The sequence below is a fragment of the Ornithodoros turicata genome, chromosome 2 (assembly GCF_037126465.1).
Source record: "Ornithodoros turicata isolate Travis chromosome 2, ASM3712646v1, whole genome shotgun sequence".
Taxonomy (NCBI): Eukaryota; Metazoa; Arthropoda; class Arachnida; order Ixodida; family Argasidae; genus Ornithodoros; species Ornithodoros turicata.
In genome coordinates, this window is record NC_088202.1 from 56,866,001 (window position 1) to 56,890,345 (window position 24,345).

General features: G+C 45.7%; 1 protein-coding gene across 1 annotated transcript in view; it reads left to right on the forward strand.

Moving 5' to 3' along the window:
• The window catches only part of LOC135385453 (uncharacterized), a 102,945-nt gene extending 88,362 nt beyond the window's left edge, over positions 1-14,583 (forward strand). Inside the window, exons 14-18 of the mRNA XM_064614774.1 lie at positions 3,513-3,594; positions 4,214-4,469; positions 8,179-8,260; positions 11,302-11,391; positions 14,301-14,583. Coding sequence (XP_064470844.1) covers positions 3,513-3,594; positions 4,214-4,469; positions 8,179-8,260; positions 11,302-11,391; positions 14,301-14,490 — 700 coding nt within the window. The 3' untranslated portion in view covers positions 14,491-14,583. The remainder of the gene's footprint in view (positions 1-3,512; positions 3,595-4,213; positions 4,470-8,178; positions 8,261-11,301; positions 11,392-14,300) is intronic.
• The last annotated feature ends 9,762 nt before the right edge of the window (positions 14,584-24,345 follow it).

The following is a 24,345-nucleotide window of genomic DNA, read 5'->3' on the forward strand; positions in this document are numbered from 1 at the left end:
CAAGAGAGGAAGAAAGTGGCGATGAAACTCCCCACTCTCCAAGGTCGAAAATAAAGTTGTTAGAGGAAGAAAGCACACCGGTTTGACACGGGCCGTACGGTTCCTCTCTGGTACCGCTTGTTGGCTTCTGCTTGGTTGCAGAAGCGCCGTGTGTGGTTGGCTGGAAAACGGTGTATATGCTTTGATTGAAAGTGGGGAGTAGTACTAATGCACCCTTTGGCTCAGCCGTAGAAATCGTAAGGAGAGAGGCTAGAAGCAAAGCTGGGAGAGAGAGAGTGATAGGGGAGAGTAAGGGAGTTGGACGTGGGCAAGACCCTCTCCCAATGTCCGGGACACGCCATGATCGATATTCTGGATTCGACCGGATTTGCCACAGCCTTTCCACGTGTGAAGACCAGGTGCGTTCGGCGCAATGCTATCCAATCCAATGCAAGTCGCTTCCGCTGGGCTTCGTGTGCCATGCCGTGTGCGAAGTGTTTGTTTTGTCTGCCATCACCTGTCCGCTTGCATTCCCTGGGTAATGAGTATCGTACGGTTTCAACCTTGTGCTGCGACACGAAAGAATGGCGCACGGAACTCGTGGGAGACACCGTTCGTAACACGCTAGGCATACCGTATCGGTCATGGCGGCTCACATGTTGAGATGTCCCCCTTCGCTGGCTTGATGGGCTCAGCTATCCGGCTTCCAATCATGTGTTCATCCGCCTGGTTTACACACCGGGGTGACGGGAGATAAGGGAGAGCCACAAGAGGCGCTTCAGTGTTCCCTCTCCTTCGGTGCCCGACTGTGTTCGGTTAGAGTCACCATATAAGCTACGCTTCACAGTATCGACACTCAGTTTCAAGAGCGAGCATGCGCCATCTTGTTTCCGCGCCACGCTGCCCATGAGCACGCGCAATGCGCACATTAGCGCACGATGCCATCTATCGTGCGCGGGTGAAATGTTCCTTTCGTTTGCAAGCAGCAGTTGACGGCCTTGAGCTCACCTTGACATCCTCGGAACGCTCTCGTTGACAGTACATGGATTATCGCACAACAATCATACACGCTTCTCTATGCCACAGGGAGCATTATGTTAGCCGCCTTTGATCCTCAAATGGGGAAGATACCGGTGTGGTGCGGAAACAAGATGGCGTTCCCTCTTCCTTGTACCTCAGTGTCGATACTCTGAAGCGAAGCTTATTTAGTGACTCTATGTTCGGTAGGTGAGATGGCGTGCCTTTAATCCTGATGATGGCGAATGTATCGCGGGTTGAGAAAGAGAAAGCGTACCGGAACGTCTCCTCCGTATGTTCTTATCTTCCGTCACCCCCATGTGTGAACCAGGCGGATGAGCCCCTAACTGGCAGCCGGATTGCAGAACGAAACAGCGCATTGGTACGCTGCTCCGTGCAAGGAATATGTGAACCAACACCAATTAATTTCTCGAACCCGCTATCAGGTGACACCCGACACCCGAAACATCAGGTGTAGCTCGGGTTTTTTCTGTAATATTTTTCGCTGAAAGTCCCGTTCGGTAAAACAGAGGTTCTAAGCCCATCCGAGATAAAATTTAAAATTTCGGAGCATTATTTAATTATTGAGCCACTAACTCCTCAGTTCTTGGCCGATGTTTCAGGCTGCTCACTGGAAAAAGAAAAAAAGTGTTTTGATGGCTCCACTTGTTTACGAAGTATTCAGCCCGGGGCCTCCCTGAGACACCTAGTGTAGTGTGGAATTCGTTTCACGGTAGCCAGTACTGCACTGCACTGCAGATGACGCACCGGTCTGAGCCGTTCGACGACCGATCTCACCTCGGGATCCATCCTCAGAGTCGGAGCAGGTGCTGTATCACATCGACGCATATCTTTATGGCTTGTCATGTGGCCTGTACACGAAGAGGAGATAGCTGTTCGCGGGTAGAGGAATCAAACGTCTGCCGTGAGCGCCACGGATGCGCTTCCGTCGTATGTATTGTGTGGAAACGCAATAAAGTTCTTGGACATTCTAGAACGACACAAAAAGAAAAGTTCTCTTTTTTTGTGTGTGTTTCGTCTTCGACTGGCCTTTTAACCCTTTCCCATGCATGCGAACACATCTTCCCGAGTACGACACGTGCCTGATATAGAAGCAGCTCTTCCGACGTATGTCGAAGACTGGTGAAGCGGTGGAGTGGGGGCTACACAGGCAGGTGTTTTCCCCCACTACTCGCTGCACTATGCACATATGTCATATGTGCAACATCCATGGAGGCGGACGCTGTCCTTACAACACGCTAGGGGCGCTACACATCGGTCTGTGGTATGGCGCCAGAATACTAGCTCCCCCTGTGTAGGGTTGAGTTACCCTTTGTAGAAGGGAATGCCGCAAAACCGCCATGTTCACATCCACGCTTACCATGCATGAATGCTGTGTACCGATTTCACCCACTTTTTCAAAGCACCTCTGCTCTGTATTTACTCAACTCCAAAATGTAGTGTGTAGCTAAGCGTGTAGCTACATTTTTGTGAGCGCATCGTGACCCATGCGTGGGCGTAAAGATTGGCGGAAATTCGTAGCGGACGACGCGGCTGCCTTCACCCTATATGCAGATGGAGCTAGTACTGAGGCACCCTAGTGTGCGGGATCTCAATCATGGTTGCGCTGTAGAAATGTGAAGTTTGAAATGCAGAAGCGGATGCACCGGCGTAGCAGACGACAGCTACGCTATACTGTTTTTATTAGTATTATTATTGTTATTAGTTAGATTCTCTTATAAAAGAGCTGTGATAGCTCCACAGATGTCATCTTTACAGTTGAGTTATATGGTCAGGCAGACACCCTCTCGAATCACTGTGATTACTAGATGACTATTTACCATATAATCATTAATTAACTCTTCTTCTTCTGGTGCACCCGGTTTCGGTTCATTTGCAGATCAGAATTTGGCGATCAATATGTCAAGGCAGGTGCTCGTTTCGCTGTCTCGCTTTTGCTCGAAAGCTCCTAATTAAGGAGCTAGTTGATGAATTTTAGGTAATTAGCCATCTTCGAATCATATAATCTCATGGAGAGAATGTCCGTCTTACCGTATAACCAACCTGCAAAAATCGTATCTATGCTGCTCTCGTAGCCATTTTATAATGAACTGCAAAGAATAAACCCTGTATAACGCTCATCAAAGCGCGTAGAATGATGACGATGATGAACCCTTTGGGACGTGCATTGCTTTTATGAATATTCCAATGTAACTTAAATGTAAGGCACTATCGAATTGCAAAAACGGTTCAATGACCAGTACCGCCGCCTAGCCTCCAGATTGTGAAGCTGGGGAGGGGAGCAATTGACATGGTCGCTATAATCTAGGTTGTGGCTTCGTCACGCAAAAGTAATTTGCCGAAGAGCGGTTAGCGTGCGACAACATTAGCAAAGAGCCGTATATGATAGGATGAGAGTGTACAGCATAATTCGTATATGGAGGAAACTGTATGAATAAAACATACGAAGAGGCGACTCAGTTTCTTCTTTTTTATATATATATATATATATATAGGGTGGAGCAACTACGAGCTTCAGGAAGCCATCTGCCGTTTGTGAGATACGCGGGTGTGCCGTCCGTGGACGTCCTCTTTGGGGTAAGTGAAAATATTACTTACCCCAACCAAAGTTGCAAAGTTACAAAGAAAGCTGTTGTTGTGAAATATGACAACCGGTTGCACATAACCACAGGAAGCGTATACAAAGAGGGGAGACAAGTCCCGTAGATCACATAAACAAAAATTCGAAACCGACACTGAAGATTGTTGTTTCGGTTTAATTGATGCAGAGATTTGATACACACAGAATTGATACACATCGCGTGGAGAACCACGCTTTAGCGTATGAATTAAACCAAAACCATTAGCGTGGACCTCCACGCGAAAGCTTGTACCAATAAAACCTATCCAAAAATCGTCAGTGTCGGTTTCTGCACTTTTGTTTATATAATTACAGAACCAAACAGTCGAAGGTAGCCTCTGCTACATCATTACGAGATAACCATTTCTCATCAGAAATATGTGTCGTAGGAACGTGCTCTCCTTTGAACGCAAAGTTCTACCAGACCTGCAGCTACAGTTGTTTCTTAGCTTAGCTTTATGGCTTGGCGCAAAGGTTCTAGCAGCTGAATGCTTTACGCCAAACTGCCTGTTTTGCTCTTTTTTTTTCCTGTTTTGCTATTGATTAGATTGCATACTTTTTTGCATTTGTTTCAAGAACCACAGCAAAGATGGATACTATCCAGCCCTAGGCACAGCGCAGGACACGTATGACCTGGTAGCGAAATTCATCGACAAGAAATTCGAAGTGCAGCGCATCTGTGCCCAGGTAATAGCCATCACACTTCGCCGTTGGGCGGACTCTCTGTTGCTGCCGTACGACTTGCGACGTCTGAAATGGGAAATGTTCCGGGCATTTCGAAGAGTCCGGGACCAGTATTCCGAAAATCTAACAAACTGGCAGGTAGACCTAGGTACGTAAAACATCCAGTACAGCTAACATACAGGGTGCTACCTTATAAAAGTCTGTCGATGCAGGTATGCCATGCTCAGCAATTATTCAATGCCGATATCAAACTGTGTTGTCTACGTATAGAGCTCCGAACGACATTGAATCCTGGTAAATCTGAAAGCGATTGAGCATCGTAGTGTAAAGTTGCGGTGCCAAAAGTACGAATCCCGTATTCATAACAATCGAAATGGCGGTGTTGCGCAGAGAAGTGAAGACTGCTGTATTGAGGAACAGCTCACTGTGATCCCAGGGGGTTGAGTGTCGCGTGTCACGACTCCGCCTGAGAAGCAGAATTCCAACTGACCTTCGCGACACCGTCATTTTTGATTATTTTAAACATGGGATGCGTACGTTTTGCATATTAAATTTTCACTACAACGCCCAATCACATCAAAATTTACCAGTATTCAATGCCCATCAGAGCTCTGTAAAGGGCGTTCTTTCTTTCTTTCTTTCTTTTTTTTCTGTTAGAGTTTTTATTCAAACCAAAACTCCATGAAAGCCATACATGCCATTTTTTTATGCAGGTGGGTTCTATACTGCCTGTGGACATCCTGTCGAAGACACTATGTAACCAGAACATGACTAATTAGCTAAAATTTATGAACTTCCAATTTCGGGAGAAAGCGAGGCAGCAGAATGGTTGGTAAATCCTCATTGAAAGCCATTTTCTCGTTTAAAAATTCTGAGACGAGCGCGTGCCGCGGAATATCCGTCGCCGAGTTTCCCTATGCAGACGAGCCGAAACCAAAACCGTGCACCTCAGGGGCGCATGACCTTTGCCGACGGAGGCTTATATGGGCCGCAAAGCGGTTGATCTGACTAGCAGATGAGCACCTACTCCTATTTCCATCGCTCCAAACAAAGTGGGTCTCTGACGTGGAAGGAGCACCGTCCTCTTAGCTTGCCGGTCGGCGCGGTTTCGTGTTCGGTAGATTTGCATATCGAAATCCGGCGATTGAATAAACAACTTTATTTGAATGATGATAAGTGGCGAGTTTCATCGCCAGGGACGACACTCTTCCCCGTTGCTGGTGGTGATGTGGTGAAATGGAATAATGAGTTGTCCCACAGTGAGGACCGAAGTCGTACGGTGTACAAAAACTCTACGATTCGGGAAACTACGATTGATATCTCAACCCTCGTGAAGGAAGTTTTAAAATATCGAATGACTTTCAATGAGGATAGGATGCTATCTCGGTTTTGCCCGGAATCCCCCCCTCTTTGAGAGGATGTCCGGTTGGCCGTATAACTCAGCTACAAAAACGACATGTATGCTGCTGTCATAGCCTCTGCGTAAAAAAAAAGAGAAAAATAATAAGAAAAAACATACTCTGGAACTGATCAAATGAACGCCCTGTATAAATGTTCTTTGCAGCACATAAGGGCGCAATTAGTGCATTGCTACTTGATATTTCGCAAGTCCCCATTGGCAGCAATAACGTTGAGGAGACACCGTTGAGCACAATCGGTTAGGTTGTCGTTATCGATTGACTTTAACGCATCCCTCATGGGAGATCACGGCAGCTACTATACTGCTGTCTGTTCGGGTAAATTCTGCGCACAATGAGGCTTTCCAATGAGTTTAGGGCTATGGGATGTACAAAGCAGGACCGTGAGTTCCTTAGCCTCCATCCACGCTCGAGTGAACTGGCTCACGTGTGTTGCAGCATTGTCTAGCTGGAAGTGCACACCCACAACGGCGTCGACAACGAAGGAACAGAGAGAGGTGACATTGGAGGGGGGGAACTCTCGAATAGGCTACTCAGCCCATTCTAGAAATGACGAAGGTGCCCCAAAGGACTGCCATCGAAGTTTCGTGTAGAATTTTAAAGCAGGTCCTTGCGCGAATTTCTCCAGCGTTGACGGGAACCGTCAGGACCGTCCAGGTTAAGCTTGTCTTCGCTGAAGACCACCTGAAACGGGACATGGACACGACGGACACGCCTTAGCCTTCACCTCGCGGTGAAGCGCGGAAAGACGCTTTTCCACTCTCATGTCCACCAATGAACTACGTCCTTACACCAATGAATTACGTCTTTTTGCACTTTGCCGCTACCAGCCGCGACAAAAATATGTAAACCGAAACCAATTAATTACTGCAACTAATGACCCGCTTCGGTGGCAGATTTTTCTCTAAAAGGTGTCCACTGAAAGTCCCAAAAGGGGTAGTACCCATTGTAATGCCGACAGCGCCCTGCTTTAGAAGTTACGTTTTTTCACGAAACTAATTTGAATGTTTATTTAAATAATGAACAGCTCTAACTCATTAACACGGTGCGCAGGTTGTAGGCGGTATCGGGCAGATACTTGTAAAAACAGAAAGTTCTTCGATTGGTGCACAAGTTCTCGAATTATTTAGCCCAGGGATTTAACTGAGCCACACGGTATATTTATGCTCCGCAGTGATGCTCACAAGTGCCAGGTAAAAAAAAAACAGCCTTGTAGCCCGCCTTTAATGGCAAGCTAGTCTCAGCTCTAGACATGAAGAACGATTTCCATTACAAGGGTATAAAGCATAACAATAATGTAACGGCATCTAATACATACAAGCGAACGTCATGCGGCGGTGAGTAACATTGCGTTCATGCGCCTCCATCCAGGGAAGCGCAAAAATCCGTCATAAAGGTAGACCTATTGGTACTGCGCCCATTCTGAAAACATCAGAAGTGATATCTTCAGATACACACGTTAACTATATTGCAAAAAAACTTGCTACAGTAAAAGGAAACCTAAGCTGGAAACGCCATTTTCTGCTTGAAAGAGTGAGATTGCGTATATTCGTTTCTTTTAATTTGTATTTGCTTTTCAACACGCAACTACTACTTCTTAGTGTGGCGACGACCACTTACGACCTCAACCACCACAAATTACGTGCTGGCAATGCACAAAAGAGCCCAGTGTGGTTGCATGTCTTAGCCTTGTTTCGCATACTGTGGGCTTGTTCCAACGCTACAGGGTAATTGCTTTATCTAAACTGTACGACTATAAATTAGTCAACCAGCACTCGATGTAATAACAGAATTTCATTGCAATTATGTAAAAATAAGAATGGTGCGTACCTTTCTGCCGAATAAATTACAGTAAAAAATCATTAAATATAGTTCGCCGTCGATATTCAACCGAATGTACTAACCAAAACTTCCACCCATCACTCATAACCGAAAACGAACTCTGTCGTGTTGAACATGAAAGAAGTGATGTTTTGAGGCTGGAACAACATAGAAGGGACAAATACATACAGAAGATGTGGGTTCGAGTCCTACAGCTGGCTAACCTTTTCAGTGTATTTCATCTTTCTGTCGTGTTGTCTTAGGTATGTAGTTACAATTACATTGCATTGTTTATTTTGTATGAATGCCTAATTGGTTCATTAGGCATATTGAGTTATGAGGATATTTAAAACGCAAAAAAAACTAAATGTGTAGTTAGCATTTTATTGTGTTCAGTGTTTAATGAGTCGATTACATTGAGCAATAAGAGTGCCAATAACTTAATTCCTATGTCGGCTTCACAATGTAAGAAGAGCCTTTTATCAAGTCTCACCGGCTTTTTGCTCTTCCTTCCGCCGTCAAGGAAACTAAAATTGAAATTAAGATTGTAATTGAAGAAGACCTTCGTAGTTGCGTTTCAGGTATGTGCGTGCCTCACGCTTATCATTTTCCTTTCAGAACCTGTTCGTGGTGCTTTGATGCGTCTTGACGACAAGATCTCAGAGTTTTTAAATTTCAGATCCAGGGCGAACCTGAAAAAGTAAGCTTCGAAAGTTTTACTGAAGAAGGATTTCCCAACTATGGTCCCTGATTTGCCCTATTGCGTCACCTTACTGCACTATCCCTGTCACTGTCCTATCACTATCACCTCACCGCAGCGCCGTCTCCCCGATGACATGCGCACCCTACCCATCTCTCACAGACCTTGTCAGGCGCGGAAATGTTACGGGAATCGTGTTCGTTGCGGTATAATTTGGAGCCAAGCCTCTGAAGACCTAGTTTATAATGAAATTTTCCTGCGTATGGCTAGTTATCTACTGCTGAATATCTTGGAGGTTTGCACTCCAACGAAGCAATAGAACATGGGAAACAACGACAACAAAGTTAGGAGACTGTGCGTATATTTGAGGGAGCGCAGCTACCCAGGCAGCACACCAATATTGGACCACTATTGGACCAATGGGGGCTGCCAGGTTGGCCTATACTGGTCCCATATGGGCTGCCAATATTGGTACTAACATGAAACGTGCAACCTAGCTTCCTATTGGACCATTATTGGCTACATATGTTGGAAAGCCCAGATTGCCATAATGCGCCATTTCTTGTGTGATACCGCTAACGATGAATCCGGGTAATAATAAAGCATAATCTGTATCGGTAATAATATTTACGTCGTCTTTTTTATTCTTCTGTATATATCTTTTAATTGATCCACGTTCCATCATGTTAAAAGAAAAAAAAAAAAAAAAAACAGTGCCTCGTCGGAAAAGCGAAGAACAAGTGCCGTGCCTATTTTGCTCAAGGATTCTGGCAGTCGTATTGTCAACTTTAGGATGGGACAAGCGAAAGCTTGCCCACATCACATAGTACTTCCCTACCAATAGCAAATATACCTCAGAAACTTTCATTTGGATTGCACTAGTATACATGACTCAGCAACTTCCAACCCGCTCCTGGAGTACAGCGGAGTGAAGCACTTTCGTGACTGTGACGGACACACGCCTCAGCAACTCGCATTGCCTGCAGTATCTTGAAAGCACCTAACATTACAGAACATAACTTCCTCTCAAATTTTTGTGTTTTGTGTTGTGTTATTGTGTTTTTTACTTGACCTGCCGCCTCCTTTGTCATTACAGAAACCAGTGACATTTTAGCCCGAATGAAACGTCCGACCGAGTGTCGCGCATGCAGATTAGTTGTAGGATGCGTGATTTCGCTCAAGCGACCAAGTTTGCTCTCAGTCGGTTCGACCCATTGGCATCGCGAAGCCAGATGGCGGCAGTTTGCAGCAAGTGGAAAGTTGAGTTGTTGAGTTGCAGTGCATGTTGCAGTGGGATTGCCAGATATGCTGACTGTTTCGAATAATGCGTATCATCTGCCGGAATGGATGTAACGACGTATTGAGTTGGACATTTCACACGCTTCAACATTCAATCTTGTCGTGTTGATTGGGCACATGGTGCAAGTGCGGGTACGTCCCATTTTCAGCACTTTCAGTCAATATGGGGTGCACACGGGAAATATGGGGCCCGCCGACATTTTCCCTATATTGGCTTAAACTAGGCAATATGGGGCCCATATTTCCGACATTTTCCCCATACTGGATGAAAATTGGCAATATGGGGCCCATATTACAAAGTATGAGCCAAAATCTGGGAAATCGTGGCAAAACGGGTTCGATATTGGACCGGTATCGCCAATGCCCAGCCAATATTGGTCCAATATTGTGCCTGTGCCAGCCCTATTGGTCCAATATTGTGTGTGCTGCCTGGGGGGGGGGGGGGTCGCAGGCCACTCCTGTAGCACTGTGAGGAATAAGGACTCACGTGGAGGTACCCGCTAGATAAACAAACTTTTTTTTTAATGTACTCGTATGTATGGCAACCGCAGGTCGCAAAAACGTACTCTGCTTCTAGCGAAATTGTAATTTGTCGACACGGAGGGTGGTCCAACAGTGGAACTCTGAATATTCAGCTGAGAAAAATACGTGATGTCCTTAGAAGAAGCATAACGTACCATACCATACGTACCATTTTTCATACCATCTATAATTGTAAGTCTGCATTAGAGCCATCCCGGTGTATACATTCTCCTACTTATGTATCATCCAGGTTGGATCATACCAACAAAGTTGCTGAATATGTGTGCAGAACTGATGTTTTTAAATAATCTTTTCCCCCCTGGACTGTTTCTCAATGAAATACATTGCCTGCCCATCTTGTTGACGAACGTGACTCTAAGCGCTTTTATCAGCTCTTGTATACCATGTAACCCTGTATGCAGTTTGTGCGTAGTCGTGTTTCTAAAAATTACTCTTTGTTGTATTTTTACTTTGCATTGTACCCCCCTACTGTAATGCCCCCGGGCGTTGTAGGTATAATAATAATTAAAAATAATAACAACGAAATGCTCCCCTGTATAGACCAAGCAGCGGTGCATAGGCTCTGTCTGTTTTGTCAATGTCAGGGCTGCGTATCATCTGACCCACTGACGTCGTTCGCACATCCTACTGACCAACGCTGGTCTGCGTACGAGTACGACACGTTAGCCTTTGTCTACATCAATGAAAAACACATCGAATACCGTGGTAAACTGAAGGAAGTGGATGCATAGCCGTTTTACACGGATGCGCGCAGAGTTCGGTGCGAAGGTAACGCCCATGTCACTTATGAAAGTTACTTCCGGGGCTGCTGCTTCGTGTTCTTTGTTCTTGAATGCGCACCTTTTGTTAATGTATTTCTCATTTCTATCCTTGCCTGTTTAGGTGGCTAACCTTTCCCTCTTTAAAAAATATATATATATATAATAAACGTATCCCCCCTCGCCTGTTTAATGGATTGGACGCGGTGCGCTTTCCTAGCTAACTGACCCGTTTACGTGGCCGGGCTCAATGCGAGGGTGTCCTGCTCAATGCTCAAGCGTCCTGAGCAAATTTTCCGTCCTCCCCTTCACGCAGAGCCGTACGCTGTACGGCGTAGTTTGTTCAATAGCGATATATTCGTTTTGTGTGTACGTGTGTTTTTGTTAACGAAATTTCTGTTTGTCACCCTGATGCTGATGTGTCGTCCTCTACACTTGCAGTCCATTCAGAATACGTCGTCTAAACGACATGCTTCTGGAGCTGGAACGCACATTCTTGCTAGGTGTTTCTGGAGCCCCAGGAGTAGGCCAGTGAGTCTCCTCCTTTGAATACGTATCTTCCAAAGAAAATGCTCGTACGAAACCGTTATGTCGTCCTGTCCTTGTTGAGCGAGACACCGATGGCTCGATATGCTGTCGCAAACGTATACATGGTACGAATAGTATGGGTACACCGTCACAAGCAGCACCGTCGCGATGCCATGAGCCGTTCCAGATAATCGCACGCAAAACAAAAAGCAAACAAAGAGGAGAAGAGGAACAACAGAGCTATGTGTCCTCGCAACGCTTATGTTGTCAACATGTATCGTTGTGCGAAAATACTGCAAGGAGTGCTATACATTTGTCGCGAATGTGATAATTTGTAGACATCAGTTCCAGATCACTGTCGTAGGTAAAATGCCCGAAGATTCCGAAATTGATAGTCGAGTAGCACAATGACAGGACACACGCAACGCGACGAAGCGTTCGCTCTCTACCGAAACGTTATCTGCTGAGGTTAAAGGGACCCCCTGCCCCTCTCATAAAGTGTACCATTCGATTGCCCTTTGTTGAAAATGGAATACTGCGAATTTACCCGACAAAACACGCCACTGTTATTAAATAACCGAATTAAATTGATAAAGATTGCAGAGCATGGCGCGATCTGTGTTGGCAACAATAAAAACGGCGACGTCGACCTGCTGGAAAGTCCGTGATAGGATACAGAAATCGTCTGCTTTTGCGCGCGCTAGTGCATCGGGCTGAGCAGACAACTTTCAGAAGTTACTGGGCACCGCGGCAACTCTCGTACATTTTCTTTCCGTTCTCAGGTGAAAAACGCACATTCTAAGAAGTGACAAGCATGGTGGTTTAGAACAACTACTCGTATGTTAATCCTCAGAGACAAGTTAAAAGTCTCAGGACAACCCCACCCACAATCAACAATCTGAAGCCGCTGGCCACCGGCGCGCGCGGCCGCATTACAGCTCCGACCAAAAATATATTACGCGCGCTTCCGTTACACTCCCCATTGCACAGTGATCATGCTTCGAAATGAAGTGTCGCTGACGGCGTACATGGAGGAGTGCGTGTTTATTTAAATATCGCATTAAATACTCCCGGAAAGAAAACACGTGACTTAGCTTCCAGGTATCGGATTATGCGCGATATTATCGGAGAGCCCACATTCAATGCTCGGACTATAGTCCGAGCATTATAGTCAGAGCATTATAGTTACAGCAAGTTACAGTTATAGCAAGTTACAATTACCATAACAACGATGACGTACCCGCAGGCCGACGTCATACGTGACGTATGCATGAGAGGAGTGCAGGTTTCCTCGTCTGCGTCTGCGTTTTATTACGGCACGTTTCGACAAGTTCCTCGAAAACTACTTGGTTATTCCGAATGAAACTTTGACGGTTGTATGTGTACAGTACTAGTGAAGCTAGTTTTGGCTAAGTTTCGTAATCGCCCCGGCTGTACGAGACCGTCCCTTTAAGGTGATCGTGCTGTGCTACTAAATACCCGTTAAAGGGGTTGCGACAGGTAATCCCAGGTTATCCCAAAAAACGTAAAAAAAAATGTTTCTTTGCGCCGATGTGAACATGCGTTGAAACTTCCACAGGGAAGAGGGTAATAGAAGCGGAGAAAATGGGCACCGCGAATACCGAAACGCATGTGGCTCTGACGTCACACCCTCGCCGCCGCCAGTAAGGCAGCTTAGGAGAAGTCACGTGCTTACGGCTGCGAATAAGATTGGACGCAGCTCTGAGCTCTGACGTCTGCGGTTTGCTCGGCAGTTTGTTCGAGGGCTTGTATCTCGCCGAGTACGACACATAGAAGAATAATTCTTTTGCCTCGGTATTCTGGGGTGCAGTACAATGCGTCCATGATGTAATGAACCGCATCTATGGAAGTGTCCCAACCCCTTTAACAAAGATAATACTGGTTGTTTTGGAGGCGGCCTAAGGAAATTACATTATCTCCAAAGCCTTGTTGGGACGCGTAATTTTCGTATACCAGCTAACGTAAGTGATAAAGTCGCGCGTTGCGGTGGTTTGTCAAGGAATTATATCCCGCCATTTACTGTTTAAGAGCACATTTCTGGTACTTGGCTGCGTGCTTTGTGTAGGGAAGGATGAATTATTGCGCATTAATGCGGAATTCACTAGGATGCGAAATTGAAACCCACGGGCAACCAACTGCGCGTTGCTCGTCAGGTACGGCGGAAGGCTACATTGCATGCGGACAACACTGGGTGCAAAGCGAAAGAAGTTGGCTACGTGTGAACAACGTAGTCATCATGAGCAACGTTGGCTGCGTTCCAATACCCCGGTTAGTCGACTGCCTAGCGGTCTACCGGAGGTGCCGCCATGTTAAGTCTCGTTCCAAATCTCGCCAAGTCCGCTATTCAGTCGGCTACCGCCTAGTGCGCATCGATGCAGTCTAGTTATACGCCTGACCATCTGACAGCCGGGATGGCTGACAGTGGGAAACGCTAGTACCTGCTGCGCTTGTGCCGTACGCATTTCTTACGTGACGAGATTGCGCCACAGGCGCCTCGTCTAGGCAAGCCTGTTCCAATAGTGACAAGCAAAGGGGTCTGCTCAGCTACCTAGTCAGGCGGCTTCGCGGGCGCGAGGTATTGGAACGCAGCTGTAGTCAGTCGGGGTCATAGATCACTGTTGCTTGACAAATTGGGGGTATTTGCCGCCGGACGTCGCCCCAGACAATTTACCTCAATTTTTCTAGCAAAATAAAACATCTGTAACATCTGTGTGTTACATCTGTAACTTGCTGCGCTAGAATTAACAACCTACCCTCAACCGTAAACAACCGTAAAGCCGTGAACATAAACTGCTAGACTGCTGCTTTATGGCACCTCTAAAGGAAACTGACATCTAAATTCTTGCAATGACATGATGAAAAGCAAACATTTTCGTTCTTTTCTGTTCCAGAAACGTCATATATGGACCATCGCAAACGTCGCCACTAAGGATGGTTTTCTTCCCCGAGCTCCGTAACCTGCTGGGAGTCACGCCATCAGACATTGTCAAGCACATTGAAGATTTGAAGACGCAGGTCTCCTATATTTTGCAGTCTTTGCACCAGGCAGCCGACGTCATCAACATCGAGGAAATCATATGACGGTTGATAGTGCAAATTTAGATAACGTAACGCTACGGCCATTAGGCCACTGATTAAAATGCATATTGGGCTATTAAATTACGTTGACCACAAGTGTGATCATGTAGTTGGCCCTCTCAGGTTGGCCGTCGTTTCTTGAAATGACTACAACAGGTAAGCTCCCGAGCCTCACTACATTTGGGGCGAATGTTGATCGATTTTTTTTTCTTTTACGGTCTTCGAGTGGGCAGTTCAAATCACTGCGGCATGGCACAAGAGGCACTTTTTGATTGCCACAGAGAGGTAATTTAAAAGCAACACGCTAGATATTTCGGAGACAACTGTTATCATGAGCGATTTCGGAGACTGAAATTTTCATCTCCTATCAGGTTGATTTTGAAGGCTGAGCTTGCGCTAAGGCTCCAGATTCATCAGCACATCGGTTGCCAACCCTGGTAGCGTTGTCTAGTAAATCCAGTAAAGAAGGTATCAGCTACCTCACACTTACAATGATTCAAGAGGCGTCGTTTTGAAAGCCTCAGTGGTTTTCAGCCTCTGGTCGGGCTTCCATAGACCATTCCACTTCGTTCTGTGGCCTTGTTCCCCTCAATAAGCCCTAGTTAGACGGCACGGCCTAGTCACGGCTGTTAGGAAAGCTTGTAGCGATGAATTGCTAAGGGTCCTTGCTACCACAGCCTGCTGTACGTACCCACTGTATACATACCGCAGACTGCAGAGCACTGCAAAGGGTCGCGCTGGCGCGAAAACCCGAGCCTGGGGCCGAAACAGGGATTCAAAGTCGTTTTGACTGCGCGCTCGGGCCAGGCTCGGATACAGTACGAGAGTTCTCGGGTCTGAGTCGGGTCGAGTTTTTGTGGGCCATTTTTCACATTTTTTTCGTCCTCAACCTTCGTTTTGAAAGCGAAGGAACCGGTGCTTAGATCCCCTGTCCCCTTGATCTCTGGTATATTTTTCACGGTTAGTCATCCTGGCCCCAGATGTTTGTCAGGTTTTTTTTTCAATTAAATGCTTCAGTTATTTCCATTATTTCAGTTATTTTCCCCCGACGATTATCCAGGAGCGGTGTGCAACCACATTGTGACGGGACAGGTCAAGTGACTGCTCGTCATTCCCTTGATGTTGGATGATGATCTCTTGTCTATTGTTGACACCATTGTTGGCTACCAGAGTAGCCAACATAAATCTCTACGCAGGGAAGGAGAATTTCATAAATCACCTTCTCCTTGCAGGCCAGAAATCAGTTTTGTTATCAGTTCTGCATATCTCTTGAAGATGCCTGTTGAGCGTGGGCACCAATGACGGCAGTTTTTTGTTTCTCATTTCTAACTATCACCGGTACCCCAGATCTCTCTGCAGTTTTCTTGTGGTGCCAAGCATTGGGAACGATAGTTGGTTTTTCTTGGCTGTTTTTTTTTTTCTGTCTTGTTCTGTCTTTTGATTCTTTTAGAATACTTCGGAAAAGGGCATTCACCAAGGGCTCTGGGTAACTAGCTCTTCCCAACTTCGCTAGCGCCAACCAGGCTATAGCGCAAAAGGTTGATTTATTTATTTATTTATTTTATTTATGATACCCTCAGGGCTTTTAGCATTAGAGAGGGGAGGGGCGTATGTAACAATAAGTTCAAATATAAGAGGATGCATACAGAAGACACAAAACAATGAAAGATTAGAGAAAAAAAAGAAAAAAATAATAATCACTATGTGGCGTTCAGATGATCACAAAGAGCATTCTTAAATAATGAAGGCGCAGTAATGGATGAAATAGAGCCGGGAAGGCGGTTCCACTCGAGTGAGGTTTTGGGATAACAATTGCTGAAAGTATACGTTAGTAGTGCAAAAGGGAATGCCAACCTTCTGTGCATGGTCCAGCCGTGAAGAGATATGTGACGGACAAGAAATTAAAGAGAGTCTGAGGATATCGTTATGATAAAAAATTTTGTGAAATAGACAAAGACGAGTAACATTGCGTCGAAGTGAGAGATGAGAGAGGTTAAGACTAGCTTTCATGGAGGTAACACTGGCTGTCCTGGCATAATTACCGAGAATGAACCATGCTGCGCGGTTTTGTACACTTCCCACTTGAGCAATGAGTGTCGCCTGTCCCGGGTCCCACACAGAAGCAGCATATTCTAGCTTCGGAAGCACGAGGGTTCGGTATAACATGAGTTTTAGATTTAGTGGACCAAGGCTGTAATTACGGCGGATGTACCCTAGAGTGCGTGTGGCGTTTTTGGTTATATACTCGATGTGTGGTTTCCAGGATAGGTTAGAAGATATGAAAATGCCAAGATATTTATATGTAGAAACACGTTCCAATGTAGTGTTATTAATCATGTATGTATGACAAGGTGCGTTGTTGCGGCATATTCTCATGTGCTTACACTTTCCGAGGTTTAGTTCCATGTGCCACGTGGAGCACCATGTTAGTAGCGTATCCAGGTCTTTTTGTAATAAGTCCGAGTCAGAAGTGGTAGTTACTTTTCGATAGATAACACAATCGTCGGCGTAGAGACGAACAGAAGAGGAGAAGAGGTTAGGAAGGTCGTTGATATAGATAAGAAAAAGTAAGGGGCCGAGAACGGAGCCTTGCGGTACACCAGATAAGACAGAAGCTATGTTTGAATTCCCATTGTTAGTAACGACATACTGCAGGCGATCAGATAAGAAAGAGTGAATCCAGGCTATAACATTTTTGTCTTGTTAATTTTAGAAGTAAATGCCTGTGCGCGACTTTGTCAAATGCTTTAGATAGATCAATGAATATGCAGTCTGTGCAGGACCCGCGATCAAGGGCCTGATGAAGGTCATCTAGGAAAGAGACGAGCTGGATTTCGCAAGAGAAATTTTTCCTAAATCCATGTTGACTATGGTGAAAAAACGAGTTAAATTCAAGGTGCTGGACTAAGTGAGAGTAAATTATATGTTCCATTATTTTACAGGGAATGCTAGTTAAAGAAATGGGGCGATAATTACTTGCGCAGTGTCTATCACCAGATTTAAACAAGGGAACCACCTTCGCGATAGACCAATCATGAGGAATGCAACCAGACTCTAGCGACTGCATAAAAATGTGAGTTAGAAATAATGCCGAACATGTGGCAGTGTTTTTCAAAAACTTAGTATTAATATCATCATGCCCAGAACTAGCAGATAATTTCAGAGTATCAATTATCTTAATAATGCCATAGGTATCAATAAGTATAGGATCCATAGTAATGTAATTGTGAACACTCAATTCGGAAAGGTAGGAAGTAACAGAGGAAAAAGCGCTAACAAATGCATCGTTCAATGCATTAGCACACTGTGATGGGGGTATTACAACACCGTCTGGAGTACGTAATGTGATTTCTGTGTTATTCTTCCGATTTACAAAGTTCCAAAACTGCTTAGGGTTCCGTTTTAGCATTTCGGGTAAAGTGTTCTTAAAATAGTTATTATTGGCATCATGAAGCTCTAGCCTGTATGCTTTCAGGGCGTTATAATAGGCGTCCAAACTCGACGGGCGTGATTGAATGGTTTCCTCAGCGTACTCCAGACAGCGCCAGCCCATTCTTAAGTAAATTAGAATAGCTAGGATGAAATGTTAGGAATCGTTTGAGATCTTTGGCGAAACTCGAAACACAAATGCCGTGAACGCTGTGCGGTCGTCGGGGCTAAAAATTGCATCGACCTATCCCTTGGAAACTCGTAGGTAAATTGGGAGCATTCATCGAAGCAAATGAAATAAGGTAAGAAGTTTGGTGAAACAGTGCAGGGGAAACAAACGACAGGACGAGCACAGCTCTGGAAGAGCAACGTGGAACTGCGCGACGAGAGGGTTCTGAAGTTCACGCCGCGCATAGTAGCGGCGCATGCGCAGTAGGCCAGCGAACCCAAACCCGCCCGCGTAATACGCGGATTAAGCGGAAGAAGTGGTGTTATAGGTGGCTCGCGGTTTGTTCCGTCCACGCAATACCTTATGTTTACGCAGTTTTGTACCAGTTACCAATAAAAAGAGAAAAGATAACATGATACCGGTACTCGCTACCTAAGAAAAAGTAACGAAATTCCGATATCGATGTACATTCGTAGAAGTAGCGGAATACCGCTGCCGTTACCAGTAAAGAGTACAGCTGAAACAGATCTGAAATGGACACTACCGTCATTACCGAAAACCGTGGGGTAAAATCCCGTTCCAGCAAACGCTCCAATAACGCACTGGAGGGGACTGCTGTGTTGGTGTTCATGAAAACACTGTGTAGATGTGGAAATGTGTCCTTAAGGGGAGCAAGACTGAAGTCCTCAGATAGCAGGAGGAACTGCAACAGCGCTTCGTCACCAGACTGCATGTGAGATGTGGCGTTACCAGATGGGAAGAAGTCGTCTTTTGGGGTATGATAGGTGCATTAGGTATGATAGGTGTGTAGCTGATAGGTCTGCGCCACTGACTGTTCTTTCTGGTGTGTCTCGGAGTCTGTGGGTAGCGGACTCTCCATTCTCTCCTCAACAGGCTCTACAGCGATCTTGTGTCCCTCCTCGTCCGTAATCCACGCCACCTCGAAGCGCGGCGTTCCCACGGGAATCATCAGAAGGACACCATTATGCATGAGGTGCTCATACATGGAGACGTGCCGCAGGAACTGTTATAGGCAGTGTGGTTATTGCAAAACAGACTCATCGTGAAACACAGACCTTTTATGAATTCCTTCGAGAAGAGCAGCATTCAGCGGTGTATACTGCCTTTCATAGCTTTGTACTCAATCCTCCTGAGGACCGTAATCGTGGGCAACAAGTACCCCGTTTACATTGTTTTGTCGCGCTAAAGGTTCCATAAGTTGGGAGGACAACGTCGTTTTTGAGTTCCCATAATGTCAAACCCTGAATCTGTGCACACTGCTATCGTCATCTTGTCACTCGTTTTCGAGCCCCTGCGACACAATGAACAAAGCTGTGAGATTCTGGACAAACCTGACTATGGGCACGAAAACCTCCAGCAAGAGAGGTAAGCAAGAACTATACCTGTCTGTTGTGTGCTCCTCTCATTCTTGTTGCTTGTGACACTATACAGTACAAAAACATTCGGGCTTCGGATAATACTAATATACAAATAAGCTTACTAACGGCATGGCACGAAAGGCTATACAGGAGTATCACAGAATTCATTACAGTATAGAACGCACATCCAGTCGTACTCCTGGATGAAGGCCACAGGTCGTTTGGGCATTGAAACAGTGGGAATCCGCGCGTCCAGAGCAGGGTGTTCAACTCAACTTCTTGCCTCTTCAGTTTTAGAATACACTCGAGGAAATCGTCAGGTGAGCTCCAATTAGTGGCGAGAGGTCTTACTAGGTATATACCGCAGTGCCTTTTAATGATGTAAGTTGCGACTGCGGACTGATCATGCCTATCCTACAGTGTCGTGCACTTGATTGCACGTTTGGATATCCTTGCAAATTCAGCATCGTGCTCAGCTCTGGAGCATCATGCGTAGCCACCAAGTTGAGCGTGTGGGCTGCTCAACGGTGATGTGGGGGAAGTTGGACGCCATCGTGTTCAACCTCATTCATCCGGCCCGTCTCCACCGGAACCTGTCACCTCCGCTTCTTGTCCATAAAGCCTAGCATATATGAAATCAACTGAACTGTAGAAACGTCGTACTTGGACATGCGGAAGCATGTCAACTAAACGGGCTTGAGAGAAAACCACATTAACTCAAAGCTCTGATGGAAGTCGATTCATTGTTAGATATCACTTTCGTCATCTTTCCATGAATTTTGTACTATTGGAACACCTCTGAGAGAGCATTAGCCAGTTTGTCATATGCCAACCTTCCTGAGAGCCGGTGAAGAGCCAGCGCGGCAGGTCTTCTCTGTAGGCTACCTGGGTCTAACCAGAGTGCCATGACTCCCAGGAAGGTCCTGCAATAAAAGCATGCCACCGAGCCACGAATATCACAAACGTGGGGAAAACAAGAGGTTATAAGACCTGGTGCTCCGAGAAACACACCGGTACGATTCAGGGGGAGTTTTCTACATATACATGAAAATAGTTAACTGGAAACACCGTCATGTCCACGGATGGAATAATAAAAGTGAATTGTTACAGTTAGGAGCATTTGTCTTTGTTCAAAACACTCTCATCTAGCAACACGCGATATCAATTTCACCGATTCTTGTACAAGTAATGCGGACCATATTCCATGTATAGACTCTCCATACTTTCTTTCGTCAAGTTAAAGTTAAATTAATTTTGCACGCTTGTATAACGTACCTGCGTACCTATTCCACAGCACTGAAGTTTCGAATAAGATGCTGTTTCATTTCTTCAAACCTCAGACCAAGCCGTGTCAACAGGAGTCGGCGGCCCATCAACTTCGATGTTGGGCCCAGTGTTTCCAATAGCACACGGAGCACCGAGTCGTCTACGTGGCTGGAGGCTTTCAATTACCAAGTTTTTTCAACCAGCCAATCGTATTCGATTTTTCTTTAGAAATTCTTTGACTAAAGACCGTCAGCCGTGGCTTCTTCGATAGGCCTTCGTTGGTTGTGTCCCGCGAACGATTGGTTCTCAGCAAATTATTCAGCTCGTCCATCTTAGACGGATGAACATTTTGTGAAAACAAAGGCGATATATTCGATTTTCAGACCTATAACATTCGCGTGCACGGTAATCTGAATACAAGTGTTGAAGAAACCATATTGAGCTACTATATTGACCATAAGTTACCAATAATAAATTGACATACAAAGTAAAGGAAATGATGGTACATAGGTATGTGAAACCGTTACGATTTTGGGAACTATTTGGAGACTTTCCAATTTCTTGCAATTTCTGAAAGGATGCTTTGCTCTTTATTTCTCTTCGTTACTCTTACGTTGAAGTTGATGAACCATGAAGCAAGCAGGTTCGTGAGTGTGTTCGTCCTTTACGTGTCCTCAAGCTCATGGTTTTCTTGCAGTATAAAAATACTTTGACATGCTTTTTAAAATTGGACGTCGAGCGCCTTGATGCGCAGATCAACTTTTCCATCAGAACGTACAGCAGACATCTGAAATCAAAACTTCCGTTCTCTTTCTCCTCCTTGTACTCGAAGATGTCTACCACAGCAGACCATGGACTGCGGGCGGCATGAGTGACAGAGATGACTCTGACTGTCTGACCGTGCACAGGGGTTGAGCCCATATACGTATACCAATGTCATGTGACCAGTGAACCCAGCCTTCCGTTAAGAATAGCAAATGTGTGACTCATTGCGATGAGGGCCCTTTGCTTCGCTGTCCAGCGGAAATCCAGAGCACGTTGCCGGCTGTCATTTCACTGCACGGTCGACATCACACTGACGAAATTCCCAAGAAGGTTCCATTCTCATTCAGTCAAAGCTTTGAGGTCATTCCCTTAAGTGTGCAAAAGACCAATGGAGTATTTGTTGAGGTATAATTTCAGATACGGAACATGTGGAAGCAGGTACAGACTTCTTGTAGAAATACGGCCGCGATATATCCTACGTCCTCCTTTCGGTTCGGGCGTAGTAGAACAAGGCGTGGCACGGGGCGTATTGCTTAGATGTAGGGAATAAGAAATATATTTGACGAGTTATGGTTGAAAAAAAAACAGAGAAAGTGAGCTGTCACCGAGATGAGCCGCGAAAGTATCGGTACCGCTAAGTTCGAAGAACGCGATACCGGAAATTTGTAACGGAAATACTCGTTCCGTTACCAACTTAAAAATGTAGCGCGATCTCTACTTTGCTAAGCAAATGGAATGGATACAGTGACGCCGTTACAAGTAAAGTCGCTACGTACAACGCTGTATTTCCGTGATCATGTTTCTTTTTATTTATTTATTTTTTATGTGGTGAAGTCACTCGCGATTAGATTGTCGCCTTATGCAAGGCACTTTACACATATACTTCTATGCACTTTCAAATTGTTTTTGTTGAAATTGTTCGCTGACTCATTCACTGATGTCACGGACAGATAGCGGAAATTCCTTCGATAGGACTTAGAGTGGACCGAGGGATGAATTCTGGGCTTCCCTGAAGAGCAGTGCTGATGTGCTTTGGAGGGTTGATGGATCCTATGGCCTTGATAACAGACATTGCCGGCGACTTCCTTGGTTGTATCTCCAAACGCGTCCGCTTGTTATCAGGGCGAAGTGTAAACTAGCATCTTTGTGCCGCCGCGTGAACCAGTCGAATAAAGGAAGTAAAGAGCACGGGAGCTGCCACCACAGGAACAATGTTGAACGACGCAAATGAGCCCAAGCAGCACAATGTACTGAAAGTCGGGTGCAATAGGGGTGGAGGGGTAGGTGAAAGACCTTGAACAGACTCCTGAAACTAAAGAACATTGATAAGACACATACCGTCCACCCCTATTGCACTTGACTTTCAGTACATTGTGCTGCTTGGGAGATGTCTACGCCATCCCCCAAAGTTGTGGCAGACAGATGAGTACCGAACGTCAGACTTCGGGAGCACGCTCTTCCTACAAGACATACTCGTACATCTCCGTCCGGACACTTGTCCATACATACCAGGCTGTGTGGATGCTCACCCAGATTCGAGCAAATGGAGCGAAGGCGACCTGTCGAGAACCGGAGAACTACATACAAGTATATGGAGCATTCGTGATTGCCGAATATGGGCCAGAAATATGGGTAGGCTGTACCTTCTCTTGAGATGTTACCCTCCGAGATACAATATCTGCGGCAGAATGTGACTCCCTTCTGATATTTGAAGTAGGCCGTTAGGGAGACGCGTGTTTGACCTGGTCCCCGTGTCGGCATTTCTATATGTAAATATATGCCGTTTAATAAACTTTCCTCTTAAGCTGCGTTCCAATACCCCGGTTAGTCGACTGCCTAGCGGTCTAACCGGAAGTGCCACCATGTTAAGTCTCGTTCCAAACCTCGCCAAGTCCGCTATTCAGTCGGCTACCGCCTAGTGCGCATCGATGCAGTCTAGTTATACGCCTGACCATCTGTCAGCCGGGATGGCTGACAGCGGGAAACGCTAGCACCTGCTGCGCTTGCGCCGTACGCATTTCCTGCGTGAGCAACGAGATGGCGCCACAGGCGCCTCGGCTATGCAAGCCTGTTCCAATAGTGACAAGCAAAGGGGTCTACTCAGCTGCCTAGTCAGGCGGCTTCGCGGGCGCGACGTATTGGAACGCAGCCTTAGTTGGGAGTAGCAGAGTGTTTTGTGCGCCTCCTTCGTCCGTGACTTTGGCTACGATCCAGCTTTTGACATTAAGGCAAGTATAACTTTATCAAATTTATGTTTAATTTAGTTTGTTCAGTCGAACTCCAAAAGTTGCCAACTGAACGTAACGTTTTTTAGAGTTTACTTTCTAGAACAAGAGTTTTCCTCCCACCCCCCTACACACACACTTTTGCCATTGTGGTAGAGAATATATTTTGTAGTGTACTAGAGCAAATCCGCGTTTCGCATTGTGTTTCTGGAAAAAGAACGTTGACTTCGTAAACTTCAGAGTTCAGCTCAAGGAATAAAATTCCTTTCAATTGAAATTTGATCAATTTACAACGCCGCAAAAGTCCACGAAAGAGAAATGTCTAGATCGGGCATATTTCTGTGGCGTGCTTCTTCTTTCTTTGTGTGTGTTTTATTTGTTTTTGTTTTTTACATGGTCACTGGAACTCCTGGTGTTTGCATAGAATTTGCGCCAGGTTCCGTCTATTTTGACACCAGGGAACTGATGAGTCACGTCTGACTGGTTTCGCCGGGTCATCTAGCCTCCTTTCCCCCGGCTTCAGGACATGGTGCGCTGGAAAAGAACCCGTCGCGCGTTGGAAAGGTGAGTCGCAAATGAGTAAGGGCCAGCTTTCACTTGCCGACGCCCGACCCAACGTCGTCAG